Genomic DNA, 24,390 nt, shown 5'->3' with positions numbered 1-24,390 from the left:
CAGACAATAAAGTATTGGACAGGATTTGAACTCATAGCCTCTAAATCCTAAAACAATGCTAATCCTGCTGTTTTAAATTCAATGGCACCCTGAATACTACTCATGCTACTCCAGAAAGTGGGAATTAGGAGAATTGCAACCTCCTTCCATTTTTGACTCTACTGGTTCCTCATGTCCTTGTGCTGACTTTCTGGTCAATCCAAAATCCTTTAATCTTCCATCCCAATCACTGCAGTGCAACAATTGATAGTTAAGCAACTAATATGCTCCCTCTGCTTGGTGATCATGACTGAGAAACAAAACAAAACAAAGCTAAAAATCCTCTACTCTGGGATTTTGTTTATATTCCACTGGACTACCTCTTAGAGAAAACATTCGAAACTTTCTTGCCAATTTTCAAACTATTACTATTATCCTCCATAATGGAAAGCTGTCAACAGTGAGGAAAAAAATTATTAGATTATGGCAGTTTCTAGTGGAGTGTGAATAACATGGGTTCAATTATACCAGGGATATTTGTATTTTTAAAAGATAAATTTGTCAACAGAATGAAAGGAAAAATGGAAAATATAGAAAGCAGAGGATATTTCTGACAAAATTAGCTTATCTTCTCCCTCTTGCTTTTCCTTACCAGGCATAGGGATTAATAACACTAAACACTTCTGGAAATTTGCCCAGACCTAAGTATACATTACAGCAAAATTACTAATTTCTACAAATACCAGTAGAGGAAGAACTCTAAAAAAACCTCAGGTATTTTGCCTTCCATAAAATGCTTCAATGTTTCCGCTAAAAAAGCCAATTTTGAATTAAAAACAACAAAAGAATAATAAAATCTGTAAATTATTTCAAGTTCTACCTTTAAAATTTCCTTCAAATTATCAAGATCTTTTCAGAGAGCTATTAAAGCTTATATTAGGCAAGTCATTTGCTAAAAACCCTAAATGCTCAAATTTAATTATTATAATAATTCATAAATCATTTGGAAAGTTAATCTGTCATACTTACCATCTCAGTATATTGTTTCATGTTTTCTTTTGCTACAAGACTTATACTCTTCATAGCTGCAAGAACTGGTGGTATCTCTGGATTTGTTTCTAGTTGTTCTGTATGCAATGGAGTATCTTCTACGGAAATCATTCCTAGAGGATGTTGTTCTGTATCCAAAGGAGCATCTTCTGTGGAAATTATTTCTAGAGGAAGCTGTTTTAAATCCAAAGGAATGTCTTCTGTTGAAATCATTCCTAGAGGAAGAAAGTTAACTTAAAATGTAACTCAGCTTACAATTTGTGTTTTAGAATGTGGAATTTTTGCCCATTTAAACAATTCCCAACATAAGTTCATCCATAGATATAGGACACTCTTGACAGAGGTAAAGCTAGAACCTCTAAGTTCTCATGAGGGATCCTAAAATTTAATTATAAAATAAACAAATTTCTACCTCCCCTTTAATGAAGCTAAATAATATTTATATCTAGAAGAAAGTGAGAACAATTTTTTGTATTTTCCACAAGTAAAAAGTGTTAATTAAAGTAATTAACCCTCAAGACAATGGATTCATTCAATAATTAAATATCTTTAGTAAGATATATATATTATATGAGAAAGACAGTGAGAGGCAGAGCCAGACTGAGCGAAGTCCTGTGAGCATGTATGGGAAGCCTACTTCTGGAAGAACCAGAGGATTCAGATGAGAGGGTCTCCTCTTCAAAGCATGAACAGGCATTTTCTGACCATTTCCTGTTCAGCCACTGAATGACAAAGAAAAGACCTTTTGGGTTGGCTGCTAAGCTGGAGTGTGCATACACAAAAGGTATTTCCTGGCCAAATAAATTTTTCTCTTTCCTATTGATGATGGTCGCAAGGCCTGCTGTCATGCTCACAATAAGGAGAGAAAAAGCTAGCACCAGTGGACTACTCTTCACATTCAGGCAGATACATGGCTAAAGAATATGGTGCACCTATACATTTAGAAGCCTCTAAAATAATTTTAATTGTTCCTTTTTGAATTAGGTTAACTCAACTAAGCAAGAATTTATAGTCTCCTATCTGAATTTTACATTAGTAGCTAAGGAGCTAAATGAAGTCCTCAGGCTACTACACCTTACTAATTGGTATTTTGGGTCCTCCTTAGCCTCTGTGCTTCCTTCCAAGTTGTGTAGAAGTTACTTGGGCAATAGCTAGCTGCATCTATGGCATAAAGGAAGAACACGTTTATGAGGTAGAACCAGTAAAAAACAATGGTGCTTTTGCTTCACTTTTAAAATAGCCAGATTTAACCAGGCAGCTGCACTTATAGAACTGTGTTGAAATAAAAATGAGCTACAAAAAGAATGATAGCAAGTAATGTTTTGGAACTCTAAAAATTAAAAAAAAAACGAACAAAAAATACTATCTCAGATCAAATTATATGAATGTGGTCATTTCTTAGGATTCAGTGCCACAACAGTTACTAAGTCTGTTCAAATAGTTTGGGTAATATACCAAAATTATGTGAAGTTTACGGAAAAATTTGAGAAGAGCCTCTGAGTGTTTAATTTTTCACTGTACTATACCCTACCTCTTCAACAGACCAGAAAAGGAAAAGTGCCTACATCATGTTGGTCTCTAAATTTCTAGTTTCTTCCTCTTTAAGGCTGACTTCCATCAAACCTTATATATACCACATGAATATTCACAGATGTTCCTGTTGTTTCCTCTGCCCAAATGTAAGCTTGAGGGCAGACTCTCGTTGTATTAAATCATTGTATTCTCAGTATTTAACAGAGTAGAGGTACTAAATAAATAGTTACTGATTATGTCACATCAAACAGAGAAGACAGCCAGCTACAGAATCAAACTGACCCTGGGAATCTAGTTGAGCTTCCCACCCAGCAGAGGCATTTTACCAGAGGGAAATTTCAGGCAGCCTCTAAAAGAAAAAAGAGGGTCACAGGCCATAGTGTTAGAGGGCCATTAACTCTAGAACCAGAAGGGCTAAAGCTACCCTCTAGGGATCTACACTGTGAATATGTAAGTGCACACTGAGGAAACAGCCTGTAGGATGTGCTTTTCAATCATTTTTCAGTTGTGTCCAACTCTTTGTTGGAGGTTTTCTTAGGGAGGTTTTTCTTATATGCTATTTTCTATTTCATATGTATCCAATCAGAGATTATGATGTTTAGACAAAATGTAGCAAACTCTACTATAATTGATGGTAAAACAAACTTGTATATCAATCTTGAAAGGTCTTTTTTCCATTTTTTGCCTTTTATTCTTCCCTACTCTTAAATACTCTTGAAACAATCTGACTTAATTGGATCATTTACCAAACTTTCTGTAAACTTATTTTCCTTGTTACTGCTTCTTATTATTTAATAAGACAGTACTATGAATTTTTTCACCTTTTTCCTACTTAGCATTTTACAAGAAAGTTTATATTGTCTACCATATTTCTCCATGTGGCAAAATAGTTTCTAGATTCTTTTGGTCTCTCTGTTGTGGTTATTGATTTCCATTGGTTAAATGGTCTCAAAAAAACGGCAGTTATCTGTGCTAATGTCTTTGCCTTTATCTATTTCTTTTGGGGGGAATAAATAGCTTCTTTAAATAAACCAAACTATAAAATCAAATGTAATGGACTTCTCTACTAGTAGCAATGCAGTAATCCAGAACTATTTGGAGGGACATATGAGAAAGAACGCTATCTACATTCAGAGGAAGAACTGTGGGAAACGAAACACAGAAGAAAAACGACTGCTTGATCACATGGGTCGATGGGGAAATGACTGGGGAAGTAGACTCTAAATGATCACCCTAGTGCAAATATTAATAACATGGAAATAGGTCTTGATCAATGACACAGGTTAAACCCAGTGGAATTGCATGTCAGATATGGGAGGGGGTAAGGGGAGGGGAAGGAAAGAACATGGGTCTTGTAACTGTGGAAAAAGATTCTAAGTCATCTAATTAAATATAATTTTCAAAATAAATAAATAGACCAAATTCGAGATATTTTCATTATATGCCACATCTTCTCACTTTCAGTCTTTTTTCTACTGTGGTATTGATTTTGTCTTTCACTATAAAGTCAATAAATCATATTGTCTTCCATATTGGCAAACATATATTTCCTATCTGCTATGGTATAATTAACTTAATTTTTTGTGAATGATCCAATAACCACCTTGTTCAATACCTCTCACACCTTTCTTCTTGAGGAAAATATTCATTATACATAGAAGAAGAGCATAGTGTAGTATACAAGCCTTTGACCTCTTCCATTTCTTATTTCTGAGTTATGTTTTACATTTTCTACTGACTTTTTAAAGTCACTGAGTATTAAAATATATACCAAGTTAATTTGAAGGCCCTTAGTAAAATCTACCTAGAATTTTTCTTTCAGGGTCTAAAGTTAATTTTGGCCAATGGATGAAATTATCTGTTCAGTGGTCTTTTTTATAAATGTTTATCACAAATACTGCAATTGAAAATGAGCAAAAAAAGTTACAAATTTGCTGCCAATTCTACCAACTTTATTTGCCTCTCCAAGTAAAATTTGTGAACCATTTCGTGTCAAGGTTTCTGTCTTTTGGTTTCATTTATAGAGAGAATGAAAAGATTATTATGACCCAATTCCTCCAGTATAAGTCACATTTCAAGTAACCCACATATGTTTATGTATTTAATCCACACTATGTTTATAAATGATTTTTTTTAAATGTGACTGCAGTCTCTGCTCCTTTTTATTGCCCATTGCAATAAATGCAGAAAGTAATTCAGAATAGATGGCTATTTTGTATTTTTATGTGTTTCATGGGTTGTTATAACCAAAGAATTAACCAATAGTCAAGTTTCAGTTTTGCACTTAATCATGTTCCTAATCAAGATCCATTTTTGTTCAGGTTTTTAAATGTTAAGTTGTCTTAAATTGGGGAATGATAGTTGTTTTTTTTTTTTGCTCACACTCTATATACAATATTAAATGAATTTTGTCTCCCTTTGATGACAAAATCATCTTACTGAACTCACCAAGAAAATTTTGTCTGTGATGTACATTATTTTCCAAAGAAAGATGAGCATTTTCTAAATAAAAATAAGGAAGCCTTACCTCTAGCCAAATCTTCAACATTTTGGTCTGGTAAAGTCTCTATGACTAGTAGTCCATCTTGTGAGTCACTGACATCTATGATCTCTTTTGAATCCAAAAGACCATCCTTTTCTGAGATGTCCAAATTCTCATCAGGCTCTTCCACTTTAAGAACTTTAATTTCCATATTCTCTGGTGGCCTCTTGTTTTCCTCTGGTGCAAATGTATCCTCTTCATTCACTGCAAACTTTCTTCCTTGGACTCCTCTGGGTTCTATTTTTTGGTCTACAGGAAATACTAAAATTTCCATATTTTTATGCTGGTGTATTAGTGAGTCACAATATATGGTTCCAAATAACTTGTAGATTCACTTAACTTTGTTACTTTCCTCTTAAAATCAAATATTTGTAGTCATGCTACCCTCCCCTCAAATATACATATTTGTTGTTTATGCTTACTATAAGAAACAAATTTCTTCCTGGGAAAAGTCAGTATAGAGAGTAATCATATATTTGAACATATGGATTTCTCAGTATCTCCCTTAATATGCATATAATTTCATCTTTAGAAAATTGATAAATTTGTTTTGTTCTCTTAAGCATTCAGAATGATTAAAATTTTATTCCTGTGCTTACAAAGTAGTTATTTTTAGAAAATTGTTCCCTCTCCTAAAAGGTTAGTGGACTAAGAATAACTTGTTGAGGTCACTGTTTGTGCTTATCATCCATAACCAATGCTCAAAGATGAGCACAATAAGCTCAACTAGTGTATTTTCCTACTAATTAGTGGCTACACAATCAATTTATTTGGAAAAGTTTTAACTAGGTTGAAATTAATGTGATAGATTAGGGGGGAGTAACAGAGAAATGATCAGTGAATTTTAATAATTTTCTGATATTCCTGTTCCTCATGGCCACAGGTGATAAAGTAGTTGAATTGAATAATTATCTTCACACAGAAACTTTTATTCAAAGTATTCTTAAGAGGATATAATACTTACTATACCTCAGTAATTCAGTTACTCTTATTGTACTTTTTAAATAAATAACTTCTGTCTTAGAATCAAAACAAAGAATTGACATTCAGAATCAATACTACATATATTGATTCTAAGATTAGAAGAGCAGGTAAGAGCTAGGCAATCGGAGTTAAATGACTTGCCCAAGGTCACACAACTAGAAAGTGTCTGAGGGCCCATTTGAACCCAGGTCCTTCTGACTCCGGGCTTGGCTCTCTATCCACTATGCTAGCTAGCTGCCTCAGTTACCCTTATTGTTGAGAACAATAACATGCTGGATATGTAGTGAGAATTCGGAGTCAACAGGTATGTTTGAGTCCTGACTCGGACACTAATTAGCTTGTGACCTTAGGTAAATCATTCAGAATCATATATTTTAGAGGATCTAAGATGCAGAGCTAGGTCACTCCTTTCATTTTATAGATGGGAAAATTGAGGCTCAAAATAAGGAAATGGCCAAGAGATTATTGGCTTCTAAACTCACTGAGTCAGTTTTCATCTATAAAATGAGAATGATATTTGTACTGTTTTGCTGTGAAGAATGTATTTTCTAAAATTTAAAGTACTATGTATTATTCTCATTAATAATTAACCAACTGAATAAAACAAATCTTCCTCCTTTTGAGAGAGAAGTAGAGGGCTACTAGGGAAGAATATCATATATGCTGTCAGAAAGGGCCAATATTTTTGCTTGTTTTGCTGAACTTTTTGTTATTGTAATGGAGGGTTTGATTTGTAAGAGTAAGGATGGTTTTGTTTTAAAAACAAAAGTCATCAATAAAACTTATTTTAAATAATAATACTCAATTGCCACTGAGATAAATGAAAAAAATGAATTTTAAGTCAAATAAAAGGAAATGAAGAGATATTCTTAAGAATAGTGAAATTTCATGTGCTCCTATACAAATCAGGCTGGTCTCATACCTAGGACAAAGGATACTAGAAAGGATATAACCACCTTTATCCATTCAACCTAATTCCAGAAGAAAAAAATTTTTACTTTACCTGTAAGAGGCACCCTAGAAATTTCTTCTGGAGGCTCAATAGCTGCTAATGGTACACTCTCTTCCACCAAAGGATGTTTGTACCTGACAAAATAGATCAGGTCTTGAATATCATCTAGCAGAGCAGACTCTTCATCAAACAAGTCTATCTCCTTCATGCCCAGTTCCTTGTTTTCTGCTGCTCTTGAATCTAACATTTTCTCCACCATATCAAGGATGTTTGACTCTGAAGAGCGAAAGACATCATCCAGGGCCTTTTCCATATTATATGCCAGGCTCTCCCTTTGAGCACGCTCTAGCTTCCTTTCCATGTCACGGAATGTGGATTCCATTTGCAGCATATTCTCAGACCCAAGGTACTTTTCTAACCTTTCTACTCGTTTTTCATCAAGAAAGCCCTTAATTATAGGCAACTGCTTTATCGTGTCACCATCTTCCGACTCTAAAGCATTTTTATAAGCAAGATTATCTTCAAGATCTATAAAATCAGATTGCTGATATGTTTGGCTTTCCTCCTCAGTGAAATTCTGTGAATGTTCAAGGTCCTCTTGGGAAAGCTCATCTGGCCAAGACTTTTCTGTGAAACTGAAGTCTATTTTGTTTTTCAGACCATCTTCTTTCTCAAAATAATTAGTTTCTTCAACCAAATCTTGAGCCTGATTTTTATCCTTGTCAAGAAATTCACTAAATGCATTTTTTTCATTTTCATTTTTCTCAAGGGGATTCTTCCCTTGCTCCTTTATAGATATTTTAACAGGTTCTCCATCCTTCTCAATTACTTCTTTGGGTGTAGTCTCAATTGACCCTTGCAAGCTGCCTATTCCCTGATTTTCCAAAATCATACTTGTTTTTTCTTTGGTGTTTTCCAAGGAATGCATCAGATTAGTGACTCCTGAAGTAGCTTTTCTCATTTGCACATCAACATCAAGCCTACTGCTCTGGCCACTAGCAGCAGCACTTATAGCATTTTCATCTTCTAACAAATCCTCAGAATTGGGGAAGTCATCATCCTCAGCTTCTGCCTTTTCTGTCTGGAAATCTGTTGTTCCTATAGTAAGGGGTTGGCCTACATTTTCTTTGAAATGAGTTGCTTCTCTCTCCTTAGGAATATCTTTGTCTTTATTTTGTGCACTCTCCATTTCTTTGTGATCATTAAGATTTTCATCTGGAGAGAATAATTTCATTACTTTGCTTCTATCTTTGGAGAATTGATCTTGAATTTCTCCTTCAGAAAGCTTGGTCTTTTCATCCAGCTGCTTGTTAATCTCAGTTTCCACATCTTTTTCCTGCTGGCTCAATATATTTCCTTCCAACTTAAGATTTTCTTCCACTTTTTCTCTTGGTAAATCAGTTTGATCTTCAGAAGAAATGTTGACTTGATATTGAGTTTTAAGCCCAGCTGGCTGTGTGGCTTGCTTTCCTTGAATCTTTTCTGAAAACATTTCCTGCTCTTGTTCATTTTCTGAAATATCTCTTATATCTACATTTCCTTTGGATGCATTTTGTTGTTCATCTTCTAACAGTGATTTAATATTTACAGATTTCTGTTCAGTATTTTTCTCTTTCATTTTCTTCCAAAGAGTTTTATGGACAGGATCACTCTCTAAGTTTTCATATAAAACTTTCTGTCCAGACTTTTCCTCATGGAGCTCCTCTTTTGTGATTTGGTGGACAATGGATTCTTTTAGGTCACCTTCCATAGGATTAAGTTTAAGGTCAATTTCAGGAATAGGACTTTTTATAGCACTGTCCTTATCTACCAATTCCATTCCATCCTTTGGAAATTCTTCCTTATATGACTGTATTTTCTCACTTTTTTCCTTAATTCCAGTAACTGTGGCAATTTCAAGGGTATCATCTAGGTTTTTGTCATGATTAGTTACAGGAACTTCTATAGTCAAAAAAGTGCTATCTTCTTCCCATTTGCCTGTTAAGACTTTTTCATTATCCTCCTCCTTTTCCTCATCTAAATCAGAGCCATCCAAATCTGTGGCATCTTCTTCACCTCCACCAACAATAGAGAAAATGGTATCTCCTAAGGTTTTCAATATATTTTTATCATTCTTTTCACCAGTCCTAGGTTGAACCACTTCATCAGTATCTTCTTCAGGAAACAGACTTTCACCTGTTGAATATTTCTCAACTACAGTATTCACTGATGTTTTCCTGTCTTCTCCATTTGAAAAAGTTAGTAATGGTGGTTCATCAAAGTTCTCTTTATCCTCTTCTTCAACTTTGGAATCGTCAACATCCAATTCCCCATCAAACTCATCTTCTAATGAAGTAACAAGCCTAGTTGTTTCATCATCAGATACAAGAGCATCTGCAGTTGAGCCAAATTTTGTTTTCAAATCCAAATTCATTTCCTTCTTCAAAAGTTTATAGGCATCAATCTCTTCCCAGTCCTTGGAAAGTTGTGAAGTATTAATGTTTTTGGCATTTTCGCTTTCGGGCACTTTTAATTTATCTTGCAGCATTTCTTCTAAGGGCTCAAGGGAGGGTTGGTTTCCATGAGGATTATCTACATGACTATTTACATGAACAGGGGGCATCTGTGTCTCAAACTCTTCCTCTAGATTCTTAGTGTTTTCAGAAGGTAAATTGTTTTCTTCTGAATTTGCAAGAACTTTGCTGTCCATTGCTGTTTCAGGCTCATCATCCTTGGATACTTCAGGAGGTTTTTCAATATTCAGCTTCTCAGGATTCTCCTCCTCCATTTCTTCTATAGGATTCTCAGAGCCTTCAATTCCTGAAGTGTTCAATTCATCTTCCCCTTTGCCCCTCAAAGTTTCTCCCAAAAATCCTAAAAGATCTTCAACATCATAATTATCAAAATCATCTGTTCCTCCATCAAAACAAACAAAATCTGTTTCCTGAAAGGAAAGAACAATGTTATTGTGCTATACCATCTTTTATAGAACTGCCATGCAATTAAAAGTGGGGTAGTAAAGTGGGATAGTTACAGCTCAAAGTGCTCATCCATACTCATCTGCAAAGATTCTGTCACAGGTCAATGCTACCAGCAACTCTAGAAAAATTAACTAATAGGAGCAAACTGCACTCTATCACTTTGGCCATCAGATACCTTCACCTAGCAAGAGGCCATGATGCCTTGGATTTACTGAAGACCAAGGCTTCCATCCCCAAACTCCTTCTCTTTCCCTCCTCTGAATCTACCAAATATGCAGTCACTTAAAGTCAGTTAATACTTTTGTAAGAATAGGGATTGATTGAATAAATCAATAAAGTTAACCTAACTTATTTAAAGTAAGAGACAGGGGCAGAGCTGGGTGGTTCAGTGTATTGAGAGCCAGGCCTTGAGACAGGAAGCCCTGGGTTTAAATCTGGCCTCAGGCACTTCCTAGCTATGTGACCCTGGGCAAGTCATTTAACCCCCTTTGCCTAGCCCTTTCTGCTCTTCTGCCTTAGAACCAATACTGAGTCTCGATTCCAAGACAGAAGGTAAGGGTTTTTAAATTAATTAAGAGATAAAATGCCATACCCCCATACCTTATCAAGGAAAGAACCCATTTTAATCAATGAATCACAGGCTTTTTTAGACTAAGCATGGGGGGGGAAAAATCCTTGACCACTGGGCACAGACTGCCTGAGAAAATTGAGTAACATTCTGAGCAGCCTGTATAAAACCAGAGTGCTGGTTTAGAACTAGAAAGATTTGATCAAAAAGGGATAAAAGAGTATTTCAGCTAAATTCCTGAGAAGTAACTGATTTCTGGCAGAGAAACAGAGCCCTGGGACTTGGTCTTAAGTCTCTTCCCACCTCCTCCACCAGAGGAAGACATCATAAACTTCAGGGTCTGGAGAGCTTCCCATTTTCCCAGGACTGTTCTACCAGCAGTCCCAAATAAGCTGGCTCCAATGTCTCTGGGACCCAGTGGAGAGTGTCACACCTAAAGTCAAGAAGACTCACGTTCTTGAGTTCTGATCTGGCCTCAGACACTTGCTTACTACTACCTGTGTCACTTAACCCTGTTTGTCTTGGGTTCTTCATCTGTAAACTGGGATCAAGAAGAGTATACATGACTGAAAAGACTGAACAACAATAACAAAAATTAGGAGCCAACCAAAGACTGGAGTCAAATTCAAAGCTCTCCCAAGATTCCTTGTTCTTTGTGTTTAAGCTGGCTTTCCCTGTAACGCTGTTCTATGAGGGAGTATACCACAAACTTGGTTTTGATTGTATTGTATTCCTCTTGGAATCAATACTTCATAGCAGTTCCAAGGCAGAAGAGTTAGGCAATCAGGGTTCTGTCATTTGCCTGGGGTCACACAGCCAGGGAGTGTCTGCGGCCACATTTGAACCCAGATGCTCCCAACTCCAAGTCTGGCTTTTTATCCTGAGCCACCCAGCTGCCTGACACAGACTTCTGAGGGAAGGAAACTGTTTGGTGACAACAGTTGTCCCAGCATGGCAGGTTGATATATCACGTCTCAGTGAACACCCCTTTCTAAAGAATCACCAAATCTGGCTGACAATGGCTAACCCATGGCTATTGTAGACAGGATGTCAAGTGCCTGTGGCTGGAGGCGATCTTCCCCCAGGATGCTGCCACCCTACTCAAGTGGGAGGGACAATCATCGATTCAGAGAACATGTTTCCCGTCAATTGAAGCAAATCTACCAGTCAAGTCAACAAGCATTAAGCACCTACTATGTGCCAGACACTGTGTTAAGCACTAGGGACCCAAAGACAAAAGAGAGTCCCTGCCCTTAAGGAACTCAGTCTAATGTCCGAGACAATGTAAAAACCAGATATAAAAAGGATAAATTGGAGATAAGTCTCAAAAGGGAAGGCACTAAGATTAAGAAGGATTAAATTTTCTTGCAGAAAATGGGATATTGACTGAGACTTTAAGGAAACCAGGGATGCCAGAAAGCAGAGATGAGGCAAAAGAGAGGTCCAGATAGTTAAGGGAGAGCCAGTAAAAAGGCAAAGAGTGTGGAGATGGAGTTTTGAGAGCAAAGAACATCAAGAAGGCCAGCATCACTGAACTGCAGAATACACCGCAGGGAGTAAGGCATCAATAGGCTGGGAAAGTGGAAAGACAAGTTATGAAGGATGTAAAAACCAGAGACGACAAGGAGTCACTAGAGTTTATGGAATAGGTGACATGATCAGACTTGCACTTTAGAGAGATCAGTTTGACAGATGAATGAAGGATGGATTGAAGAGAAAAAGGCAAAGAAAATCACTACAAAGCTACTATAATACTGTAGGTATAAAGTGAGAAGGACCTACACTAACTATGGTAGTTGCTGTGTCAGAGAAAGGAGGGGAAGGGTAAGAGAAAAAAATAATTTTTAATGAACAACTCTAACAATTTACTTGCAAAAATGGGCCAATGTATGCCTTAAGATTAATGAGCTACAAAAAATACTGCATTCTTGACAAGGGTTTATACACAATAGTTAAGCTCCTCAAGGGAGAGGTAGTAGTTGCACTTTGTTTTTGTATCCCCAATACCTAGCAAAGTGCCCAACACCTAGAAAACACAATATAAGCTTGTTGAATTGAACTGGAATTTCAAGTGTGAAGGAAAGGGCCCATAGGCTACCTATCTTGCTGCCTGAAAATCTTTTATATTTCTAAAATTATATCTTACATATCATTGTTTTTAAATTTTTCTCTCTAGTACAATGGTACAAATTAAAATTTGATTCAAAGATTTCTGGATTTTTTTTTTTACTTCCAAGCTGAAAATAACTACCATAGCATTTTAAAACCTACTTAGTAAAAATGGATGCTCTACTTAATAATTTGAAATTAAGAACAACAAAAAAATTCTCATTACTTACATCTGTTGGTAGTTCCTGTTCTTGTTCAGAATATTGATGATTTACTTCAATTAAATCCTTTGGAAAGTATCCAAAAACACTGCCAACCTGTCCAAAAGAATAAACAAAAAGGATAAAATATTGAACTTTTAGTAGTTACAAAATCTGTCAAAATTTTTATAGGATCTCTAATAGGAATGTTTTACATGCTATTTAGAACATTATTTTTTATTTAAGAGAGACTCAGACTGTCATTAATGTTTTTTATTAATGAAGATGAGCACAAGTCAGTTCTGAAGCAGATTTTCAACTACCTCTATTATAGTAGGTGGGGTTGCTATTACATGTTTAGACTCATGATGCATGAAATGTATTCTTATTAGAAACATTGTTTGAAAGACAAAAAAACCCCAAATACTAATATGACAATAATGTATTTTATATTTATATATAAAACTACTCATTACATAAACACAGTGTTTACAGTCTTCCTAATCATGAAACAGCAACCACAGGAAATAAAAATTAAGAAATGCAAAATTTCTGACATGTTATCTTCAAAATATCAAAATAGAAGCTAATTACTCCTTGATATAAATAGCCTTAAAAAAACAAGAATTCATAACCAACTAATTCATAACCAGTTTCTATTCCAAAATTAATTTCTTTCCCAAGAAAACCTGTGAACCATAGCACTGTCATAATCCACCTTGATGCACTGTAAAGACATGTGTCTTTTCCACAGTGATATAAGTATCTTTAAGTGGTTACATAAAAAGAGTATCTATCATAAGTAGCATATAGCTAAAGGTTATATGTGTGTATATAGATACAAATAGACAGACATATATTTAATTTGTTGGTTACATTAAAATCCCCTCACTCCACTCCCTTTCCTGCCCCAGAGAAGGTATAAACCAATAAAAAATTCTGTATATATATTAAATTGTGTCTTTCACATTTCTATCAGTTCTTTTTCTGAAGATGGATATTCACAAATTATTCTTCAAATATTAATTCTATAGCTACATATAATGTTCTCTTGGTTCTACTCTTTTTAGTCTTCATAATTTCATGTAGGTCTTTTCAATTAAAAAAGCTATTCTGCTCAATCATTTCATAGGAAGCAGTAGTATTCCATCATAATCATAATCACAACTCATTCTGTTCATCCCCATCAATGGATGGACATGCCCTCAATTTCTAGTTCTTTGCCACCATAAATAAAGTTGCCATTAAATATTTTGGAATATATAGATATACGGGTACTCACACACACACACACACACACACACACAAAAAGAGGAAATAAAATATCTTATCACTAGGTAAATATTTCACAGTGATAATCTCATTAGTAATATCTGACAACTGCCTAAAAGTAAATAATTACTCCTAGAATGTTGTTAGGAAGATTAGATATAATAAAAAAAAAACTGACAGATATGCCATTAAAGTCAGAGTTTCTAACATATCCCCCAAATGGCTTCAGAATGTTTAAAAAAAGAGGTTCCAAGCACCATTCTAAAAATTTTTTAAAGGAGAACCTGTATTTTCTGAAAGAACAATAATTGTCAAATGAAGAAGAGGCTAAGACAATAAAAACAATTGGAAAGAGCTCAGAAGTAGGAATTAAGATACATGTTTTCTAATTCCAGTTCTTCCACTAAATAACTTCCATTGACTTGTGCCCATAGACAATCACTTAAGGAAAACTAAAGCCCAGAGTGGGATTCTGCCAAAGAGAATGACTGGATAGGTCTCTATACTTTTCAGTTTTATATCTCTATATCGTAGGGAAAAGTAAATTTCACTTGTCCATGTAAACAAGCTTTAATGAGAATGAGAAAAATAAGCAAAGAGGAAGTATTTCTTGAAAAAAAAGTTCTTAAACAAAGAGAGTATTTATTATTTTCCACTTAAGCAATAAATATGGAGATTAGCAAACCCTATATTTACACACTGGGTGGTAACACCTTCTCTCAAGAATACCAAATGGAGTTAGAGAGAAGATATATCATTTTGCTACAATAGGAAAAAAATAATGCTTAAGTCAGTAAGTCAATAAACATTTATTAATGTGTCTATCATTTTGTGTCTATCACTGTGCTAAATGCTATGGATACAAAGAAAGTCAAAACACACACACACACACACACACACACACACACACACACACTCTGCTCTCAAGGAACCCAAGTAAACAACAACATATGCAAACAGGCTCTGGACAGAATAAAATGAAGGCAACAATAGAGGGAAGGCATACAATTTAGCACAAGCTACTGTTAGATGAAAGGGTGGGTGCGGGAAAATGTGCAGCTATGTTTATAGGTACCACAGACTCTGAGTTTCTCTCAACTGCCAAAACTTTTTTCTTTCCAAAGCTATACTAGAAATAGAAAGTTTTCCTTAATAGAGATTACAAGGCATGTTCTAAGGCAAACTCTAGGCAATTAAGCATGACTCAAGTTGCTCTATTAATTATTAAGCAGCAAAACAGTGGGTCAGTAGCATTTGGGGTTCTCTTGGTAAAGATACTGGAGTGATTTGCCATTTCCTTCTCCAGTTCATTTTACAGGTGAGGAAACTGAGGCAAACAGGGTTACATGACTTGCCCAGGATCTTACTTCTAATAAATGTCTGGGGATGGATCTGAACTCAGGTCTTCCTGACTCTAGGTCCAGTACTGTATTCACTCCATCCACTGTCACTTGGCTGCCCTTGCTATGCACTAACTGGCACTAAAAATACTTATTCATTGTTCTTATTAAGCATCTATTATGCTGAGGTTGGGAGCTAGGTATTGTGATGGATATTGTGCTGGGCCTGGAGTCAAGAAGACCTGAGTTCAGATCCACCCTCAGATACTTGTTAGCTGTATGACTCTGGGCAAATTAACTTAATTCTCTTTCCCACAGTTTACTCCTCTGTAAAATGAACTGGAGAAGGAAAGAAAAACCACTCTAGTATTTTTTGCCAAGAAAACCCCAAATGGGGTTGCAAAGGGTCAGACATGATTGATAACAATAAAAACATCTTGAAATGGCTATATATGGGTTATAAAAATATAAAATATGTCTTACTTTCTAATATAGCCAATGAGACAAGATACATACACAAATAAACTACATAAGGTACTAGATGACAAACAGCAAACAAGTTTGGGGTTAGAAAATCAAGAAAGGCTTCATGGATAAGATGGGGTTGGCACTTGTCCTCAATCTACTAAACAGCAGAGTAATACTACATTATAGAACACTTCTTCTTAAGGAATTTCTTCCTTTGTGAGTCTTTTAAATAGAATAGATTTTTATTCATATCAGATATTTTAACTGTATTATTCCCTAGAATTTGGATGTTAGATTGGAGGCTATATGTCAAGATCCTAGACACAGCATTCTGTTTTTTAAAAATTATACTACTGCTTCCTGAAGGGATTTTTTTCTTACATAATTTTTTCAAGTTTTAAATTTTTTGAGAGTAGGGAGTACACCTTTCTTAGAACACTTACCACAAATACTAAGAACACTTTCAACATGGAGCAAATATTAAGCTCCCAACCCACCACACATTAAAAAAATAAACAAAAGGATAAATCATAAGCATTCCTTTCAGTCACAGTCACACATCTCTTTCTGATAATTTCCCCAAATTAATTTTTTAAAAATATATATCTGCATTTTGACAGATTAGTATCAGGTCAACTGAACCAAACTAGTAAAATGTGTAGCTGTGAACAGTCTAGCAAAAAGACATTTAGATGAGATGAGGCAAGAGAAGAGGAAGGAGAAAGAGTGATGGTGGAAGAGGGGAAAAAATGGCTGAAAAGGAGCTAATTACAACAGAATCCAATAAAAAGTCCTTATAAGAGGAAAAAACAACACAGAGAAACATAGTAAAAGCCTAATTTTCCTTCTTCCCTGTCCCTAACCCCCCCCCATTTTAATGATGTTGAAGGCTCTCCAATGACATAACCTATTAACAACCCAGAAAACTACATACCACAAGTTCCCAGGTGTCCACTAGACATTTCATAAACAAATGTTAGCTAACTCACTATAAAAGAAAATGCAACATCAAGAATCAACTACTTAAACTTGCATATCCTGAAACCCTATAATAGTCTTACCTTCTTAAATTAGAGGAAAAAAAATTAATATTTCTGTCAAATTTAAACTACATGGGAATGTCACTTGTCAGTGCAACAAAGGGTTACTTACAAGTTTTTACCACCTCAACCTTACATTTCCTGAATTTCATGGATTACAAGAACCTAGACTCAGTGTTGCACATTTGCCAGAAACAAACAAACAAACAAAAAAAAAACAAGAATCTCAAGGAAAAAAACATAGTGATTGAAAGACAGTAGTATGGGGCTGCAGCTAAGTAGCTCAATGGATTGAAAGCCAGGCCTGGACAGGAGAGATCCTAGAGTCAAATCTGGCCTCAGATACTTCCAATCTGTTTGACTCTAGGCAAGTCACTTGCCTAGCCCTTACCATTCTTCTGGCTCCTTGGATCAAATACACAGACACAGTATTGACTTTAAAACAGAAGTTAAGAGTTAAAAAAAAAAGACAATGATACAATGAAATAATGGGAGAAACAAAAAAAGAATATATTACTTACACTTCCAGCCCAAAGTTCAGGTAATGTTCCTACTAATTTGTAATAGACATACACAGCTTCCCCTTCTTTAAAATTTACAAAGCGGCAATCTGGACCAGTGAAATCCTCTAGAGCTCTACCCCGATACATTAGCACTGTAAAGAAGAAAGATATATTTCAAACAACACAATTAATCCTTCCCATTTCTATTTGCATTTATATCCGCTTTAGAATATCCAAACACTTTGAAGATGTGAATTGTTTTCCAATTATTTGTCTTAAGGTTTTTTTTTGTTTGATTTTAATCATTCATTTTAATCATTAATAGGTGAATTGGTTGATACCGATTCTATGGAAGGATGGCAATGAAACCTAGAGAAATTAAAGTGATTTGGACAGAACTCTTAGCTCCCTGTATAATAACTTAATTACCAGGCTTCTCCACTTTATGTTTATAAAAATATCCATTTCACAGGTAGATAAACTGAAGTATAATAATTGGCCAAGTGACTTTACCAAGACCACACAAAGAGTTGGTGACTGAGCTGTGATGAGAACCTAAGAGTCCCAAGGGATAATTATCTTAAATTAAATAAGAGAAGGTGGCATAAGTATATATGGACAAAATTTTCTACAAAATATCTACAGACTAAAAAAAACTCAACATTGTCGGTAGACACTAAGGAGAAATTTAGAAATGAGAGATCAGAGTATTATATAGATTTAGAGCTGAAAGAGACTTCAAAGTCTCTTAGTAAAAGTCTCTCAAAGTCAAACTTATAGGACACTCCATCATTTTCCAGGTAAACTGAGACCTAGAGAGGTTGCTATTTGCCTACATATAGTCACAGAGAGTCTAAGTGTTGGACACAGGACTTGTCATAAATTGCCTTAACACTGAGCACCCTGAAGGACTTAAATCAAGGAGAAACTCAGATCTGAATTAGTGTTTTTATCAGTCACATTTATATGTATGTGTATACACACAGAAATAGACTGAATCAGGAAGACCTAGGATCAAATTCCATCTGTAGAATACTGGCTGTATGACTCTGGGCAAGTAAGTCACTTTTCAGAGTCCCAAATAACTCTTTAAGACTGCAGAATACTTTCTAATCTACCTTGGTAAAGGACGTAAAATCATAGGTGATAAAAAAAGGGGGAAAAAAACTCCAAACCTAAATTTAAAATACAGACATTTTCCCTCAGTATCAAAAAGAGTCCAAAAATGTACACAGTGGTTAAAGGGAAAGGGAGAAGGGGGCAGTGGAAAACAATATTCCTTTCCTAAGCAAAGAAATCATTAAAGTTCTATATAAATTAATTCCCAACTATCCTTTGGAATGAGATGTATATGTTATAAGATCTGTTCCAAAGAAGTCTCTTGAAAAAAAAGAAAGTAATGAAAGTTTCAATGTGTTGCTAATATCCCTACGTTAACTTTTAGCAATCTGTGGACACAAGTCAAAGTCTTTTAGTTGTATATTGATTTGGCTAGATTTTCTTCCGGAAATATGATTCCTGTATTTCAAGTTATGAGAATTTATTTTTTTTAAAGCACTTGTGTATGAGGAATGGATGATGACACTCAGCCTTTTCTGAATGTTTTATTTATCCTTGAATATTAAAAAAAATAAGTTACTTCTCTTCTGGCACTTATGTTAGCCAGTTAAAAAATTGTGTTGTCAGACAAAAGATATCTACAAATGATGGGAAATAGTGGAATATTTGGGGATTAAAAAAAAAAAAGTAGATGAAACCAGAATTGTAATATTGGTGTATTGTTTTTTTGATCTTCAAAATTACTTATAACTATTCCACTCCCCGTTACAGCCAGTAAAGGGATTTATAAAAGTCAGAAACCCCGTTTTAACTGCTCCAACTTCCTTGCCAATAAAATGGAATATCCCAAGAGTCCAGCATGAATGTTTTGGTCTCAAGAGTGAAAGCTATGACCTCCCTAGTGTGCCGTGCTGGAAAGAGAAATGATCCACGCAAGGACAAGATTCAGAGGTCAAGGATGACCAACGTTACCAATAATAATGTGATGTATGTGTGTGTGTGTGTGTGTGTGTGTGTGTGTAGGTGATTTGGGCTTTTCCTTTCCTAAACCTAAAACACTTTTCAAAAAGACAGCTAACTAGCAAACAATTCCAGTAGGACTTAGCGAGAGGGCGGAGAAAGCAGCCCATGAGACTGCTTTAAACCTAGCAACCCATCTGGTTCCACAAATGCAGCAAAGGAGGTCTTTACAACAGTGTTGGGGCTCGAAAGCACTTTCTCCCAGACTAAAGAAAAAACATCAACCTTCGAAAACCGACAAAGCCCAAAGGGGATTAAAATGTTATGTTTCTTCACCTCCTAGAACGAAAGGGGAGGACAGGAAGAGGGTGACCCCAGGACCCATGCCGGTAGTTCGGCCCAGGGCGAGGGTACATCTCTCCTGCTCTCCCCTCTCACGATTAGGGGGCAAAAAAAAAACTTGCAACAAGTGGAAGAAGCCGGCGAGCTCGGATGCCGCGGTGGCAGGCTGAGGCGGAGCTGCGGAGACGCCCAGACCCAGGAGCAGAAAAACCGGGGGAGGGGGAGGGGGGGACTCTCTTCGGCTTTTTGAAGCCTGAGCTGTTCCCAGGCACCAACTCGGCCTCCGGTCTCCAGCTCCTAAGGGGCACAGACCTCGGGAGCAGGCAGCTTGTCTTCCCCCAGCCATGCAACTCCGCGTATCCCCCCCACTCCTCCTTGTCTCTCCCGCCCCCGTCCCCCGTGGGCCCGGGCACCCACTCACTGCTGCACTCCTCGTCGGCGCAACGTTTCAGCTCCGCGAAGCGCCGGTCCCCGCTTCGATTCGCTTGACCCAGTTGCGGCCCAGAAAAGAAGAGCAGAACGAGAAGGCAGAAGGGCAGGAGCTGCGCTGCAGCCATGTTGGCGGGGCTGGGGCTGGGAATGGAGCTGGTGGGGGGAGAGGGGTGGGAGGAGGCCCCAGGCGCGGAGGACGGCGATGGTGAGGCGGAGGGGAGGAGAGAAGAGAAGGCGGGGGCGAGCGGCGAGGTTGGGACCCGGGTTTGGGGCGGAGGGAGAGCATGAGCAGTGCCAAGGAGACACGTCAGCCGCGCTGGGGATGGAAAAGGATGGGAAGGGAGGGCTGGGGGAAGAGGAAAGGAGGAACCGGAGACCCAGCTGCATCTCTCAGGCCTAGGCGAGGGGCGGGGAAATGCAAGGGAGACCCCGCCACCTGGCCATTATTCCGTCATCCTCTGCTTGCCCTATCCGCTGCTCCCATTCTGCTCCCTTTGTGCTGCGGACCGCTTTCCCTACTCCTAAGTGCTGGACACCTCTATCCTAGCGTGGATTCCCATAGCAGCCTTTCCTTGAACTGGGTCGGGCTGCATTCGTATCCTCCTCCCTGCCATTTATGGTCCATCTTGGCCTTTCCCCTTCCACTGTCTCTTGTCCTGACCATTAAGTGTCATTATTGCCTTCACTAGCTCCACAGTCCCTCCCTTTTAACTTTGAACCCCTACCCCTACCCCACACCTCCCGGGACATCCTATAGTGCAGCACCAGATAACGAAAAGAAAGAGAGATTTTGGAGGATCTGGGGCCAGTCTGGAAAATGAGATATGATGGAGAGGAGGAATGGAGCTTCTCGCTACCAAAGAGGGGTTTTACAATCAAGAGAAGTATAAGATAATGAGATGAGTTTGAGTAATCATTTTCACCCAGACCTCTAAATTAGACTTGTACCTCAATTTTTACCTCTGTTAATCTACTGTAATTTTGTAGTAGAGTTAATATTGTATAGATACTATACTTATAAAGGGGATAGTGACCCCCAGAGGAAGGATTTCACTATTCTTGGTAGACATGTGTATACATATACATGTATTTACACAAAGAGTTATGCACATATATTACACAATCAATTCTTATGTGCTAGAAAGACGACATCTGTGATGTGACTACATTTAGAACTAGAAGATGGTTTGCATCTGACCTTAGCTACTAACTGTCTTAACTTTGAGCACATCACTTAAACTCTAGGGCTGTTTCCACATCTGTAAAATGAGGGAATTGAATTAAACGATTTCTGAAGTACTTTCCAATTTGGAAATTGTGATGTTCCTGTCATCTTTAAGGCCCTCTTCCAGCTATGAATCCTATGATTTCACTATCTTTTCTATCACTAGTTTTAATGATTCTAAGCCTTAAAGGGGGAGGACAGATATATTAGTAAAAAGTACCATCATTTTGAAACACATCTAAAAGAAACCCTTAAAGAAGCCAATGCTTTAATAACATCCCTTTCTTATACTGATATAACTTGTTAGAGTATGTGTATTTACATAAGTATCTATGACTCATAGCAGTTCTAAGAACACGTGTACTATTGACTTATGGTGAAAGTCTGGCAAATCTTCAGAAATGTGGCATATAGCTTAACTTTTAGACAAACAATTGGCATCACCAAATTATATTTAGAAGTCATTTATTTTGAACTTGTAATTAATTTTCCCCCACAAATAATGTTACAAATAGTGATTAATCCTTAACATAGCCCTGAAAACTCTGTAAGCCTCTGAAAGCCTCTGAAAACGATAACTTTATTAAGGGGTTAAGAGAGACTGTACACATACAATGAAAACAGAAAATAATTCAATCCAAATATTAGGCATTTTATGAGCAAAATATTATAGCAGACACTAAAGATAAAGGAAGATTAGATACAAGTTCCATTCTCAAAAAGTTTGTAAATCTAATAAGAAGGAGGACCAAAACCAAATTAACTTCAAATAAGACTGAAATGAGGAAGTTTGCATGTAAAACTAGAAAAAGCATTGATTCTGGAGTCAGAGAAATAGGGTTTATATCTCACATGTAAGATTAAAAATTAATATAAAATAAGTCCAAGTATTATATTTTATATGATTTATTAATAATCACTTGAAATAAAGGAAAAGAATAACCTGAGTACAGTTTCCCAGACCTCGAAAGTAAGAGCAGAGCAAGAAAGGACAGGGTTAACAGAAACTTCATCTACAAAATGTAAGGACATTATATGAGGACAAAAAGGGGATTCTGGGAAATAAAGTTGAAGGGTACAGAAATTCTAATTGTACAATCCCCCTGTGTTTCTTTGAGAGAGAAGTCTCCCCAATGGATCATTTAAACATAACCAAATTAAAAGAATTTTAAGTGGCGGTATATACAATATTGCAATTTCTAAAGGGAAATTACAGTTTTGGGGGATGAGGGAAGTAAAAAGAAAAAACCAATGATTGACCAAAAGAAACCCAAACCAATTTGGGGGCAGTTCCCTTTGTCAAAGAGTGTACATTCAAAATAAATGCATTCAACCCCTCTCCACAGTTCAAAATCACCACATCCCAAAGTTAACTCCTGATCTTTTGGGCAGTCTATGGTTCCTGCAGGTATCTTCATGGTGCCTTCTCCAAACAGTTCACTTTCTGGGTTTCGGGAGGTAGCAAGTTTCTTATCCTAAAATTACTCTCAGAAGAATTTAAATTTAAAGGATAATAACACAATCCTTCCTCAGGAGGGTGTTGACAAACACATGGCTCACTCAGAGATACATGGCAAGTTATGAGGTCTATGAATCAATTGGCAAAAGAAAATAAAAAACCTCAAAAAATCCCAAATAAAAGAGAAAAAAAGTAACTTCTGTATGAAATATAAAATATCAGTGTCTTATGTATAAAAATTCTAAGTAAGGAAAAATAAACCTATAACAGGTCCTTGAATCAGGGCCCTATTAAAGTGATTTATGTCCCATAAGCCTGTATTAGCAATTATGAACTTACCCAATCAGCAGGAAAGACTACAGAAGGTTTCCACACTATAAAAAACAGAAAAGGGACTAAATTTTAGCAGCAAATGGGAAATAGCATTCCCTAGTCTCATTTTCCCTTTCATCTCAGGGATAGGGGAGCCAGGATGGCAGCCAAAATAAGGTACTTGGTAGAAGTGTAGCACAGGGAAGATCTGTGTCTGACAGATGTTAAACAGTCACAACCTCAAACCTCAAACAAATCCAAGTCCCCTGTCTTGGCTCAGAATCTCATCAATCATACCAGGATTGGTTGGTCTCCTTGACCTTGTACTTCTTGGCACTGTGTAGGGCTCTTATGTGTTCTCTTCTCCTGGAATCAGACACAATTATTAATCACAGTTCCAAAATTTTTAAACAATGAATGGCAGGTTTCCATAGTCTAAAGCTTTGCATTGACATTAGGACTAATAGACTAATAAACATTATAAGCTTTCCCTAGTGCAAAATCAAAAAACTCATTAATACTGGTAACATGTGCTTAAAGAATAAAAAATGAGAAGAAAAAAAGAAAACTCAAATACTATATTGCACATACAAGGGAAAGCAATAATAAAAATGTTTTTAAAAGAAAAATATATAGCTTACAATCAGTGACACACTGTATCAGCCAAGGAGAGGCAGAATACAAAGGTTTCTCACCCCCAAATGAGATCCATTTCCTTTTTAACTTGGTCATAATCCACAATGTGAGTGTAAATGATTTTCACCAAGTAACAGCTTTATAAAAACAGTAGTATAGCAGATAATACACATCCAAAGAAATACCAAAATTCACAAAATCCACAATAGCCTAGTTAATGACAATAGCAAGCAAACCTTCTATTATTAGGATTCACATGAGTCTCTATATAGCCACCTGCTGTGTCACATTTTAAAACCCTATTAACTCATTGACACTTGTCACAAGTTTTCCAGATGTAGACAATCCCGCAACCTTGGCTAAGATATTTCTAACAAAGTCTATTACTGCCAATATTCTAAAATTTGGCAGGAGAAATGAGAAAAACCTCTGTACTACTGATGAAAACCTTTTGGGTCTAAAATT

At 36.6% G+C, this 24,390-nt stretch overlaps 1 protein-coding gene across 3 annotated transcripts in view; it reads right to left on the bottom strand.

Moving 5' to 3' along the window:
• LOC100024966 (MIA SH3 domain ER export factor 3) overlaps positions 1-20,747 on the bottom strand; it is a 61,252-nt gene extending 40,505 nt beyond the window's left edge. For 2 of the 3 annotated variants that reach the window (XM_007481431.3, XM_007481433.3), the window contains exons 1-6: positions 20,283-20,747; positions 17,519-17,652; positions 12,908-12,994; positions 7,092-9,963; positions 5,090-5,365; positions 1,009-1,244 (exon numbers count right to left, since the gene is read on the bottom strand). In XM_007481431.3, coding sequence (XP_007481493.2) covers positions 1,009-1,244; positions 5,090-5,365; positions 7,092-9,963; positions 12,908-12,994; positions 17,519-17,652; positions 20,283-20,418 — 3,741 coding nt within the window. In that variant the 5' untranslated portion in view covers positions 20,419-20,747. Of the gene's footprint in view, positions 1-1,008; positions 1,245-5,089; positions 5,366-7,091; positions 9,964-12,907; positions 12,995-17,518; positions 17,653-20,278 lie in introns of all 3 variants that reach the window. The other variant, XM_056815969.1, reaches the window with a different exon arrangement.
• Positions 20,748-24,390: the final 3,643 nt, after the last annotated feature.

This window comes from Monodelphis domestica, chromosome 2 (genome assembly GCF_027887165.1).
Source record: "Monodelphis domestica isolate mMonDom1 chromosome 2, mMonDom1.pri, whole genome shotgun sequence".
Classification (NCBI taxonomy): domain Eukaryota; kingdom Metazoa; phylum Chordata; class Mammalia; order Didelphimorphia; family Didelphidae; genus Monodelphis; species Monodelphis domestica.
This window is presented reverse-complemented; position numbering and strand designations above follow the sequence as displayed.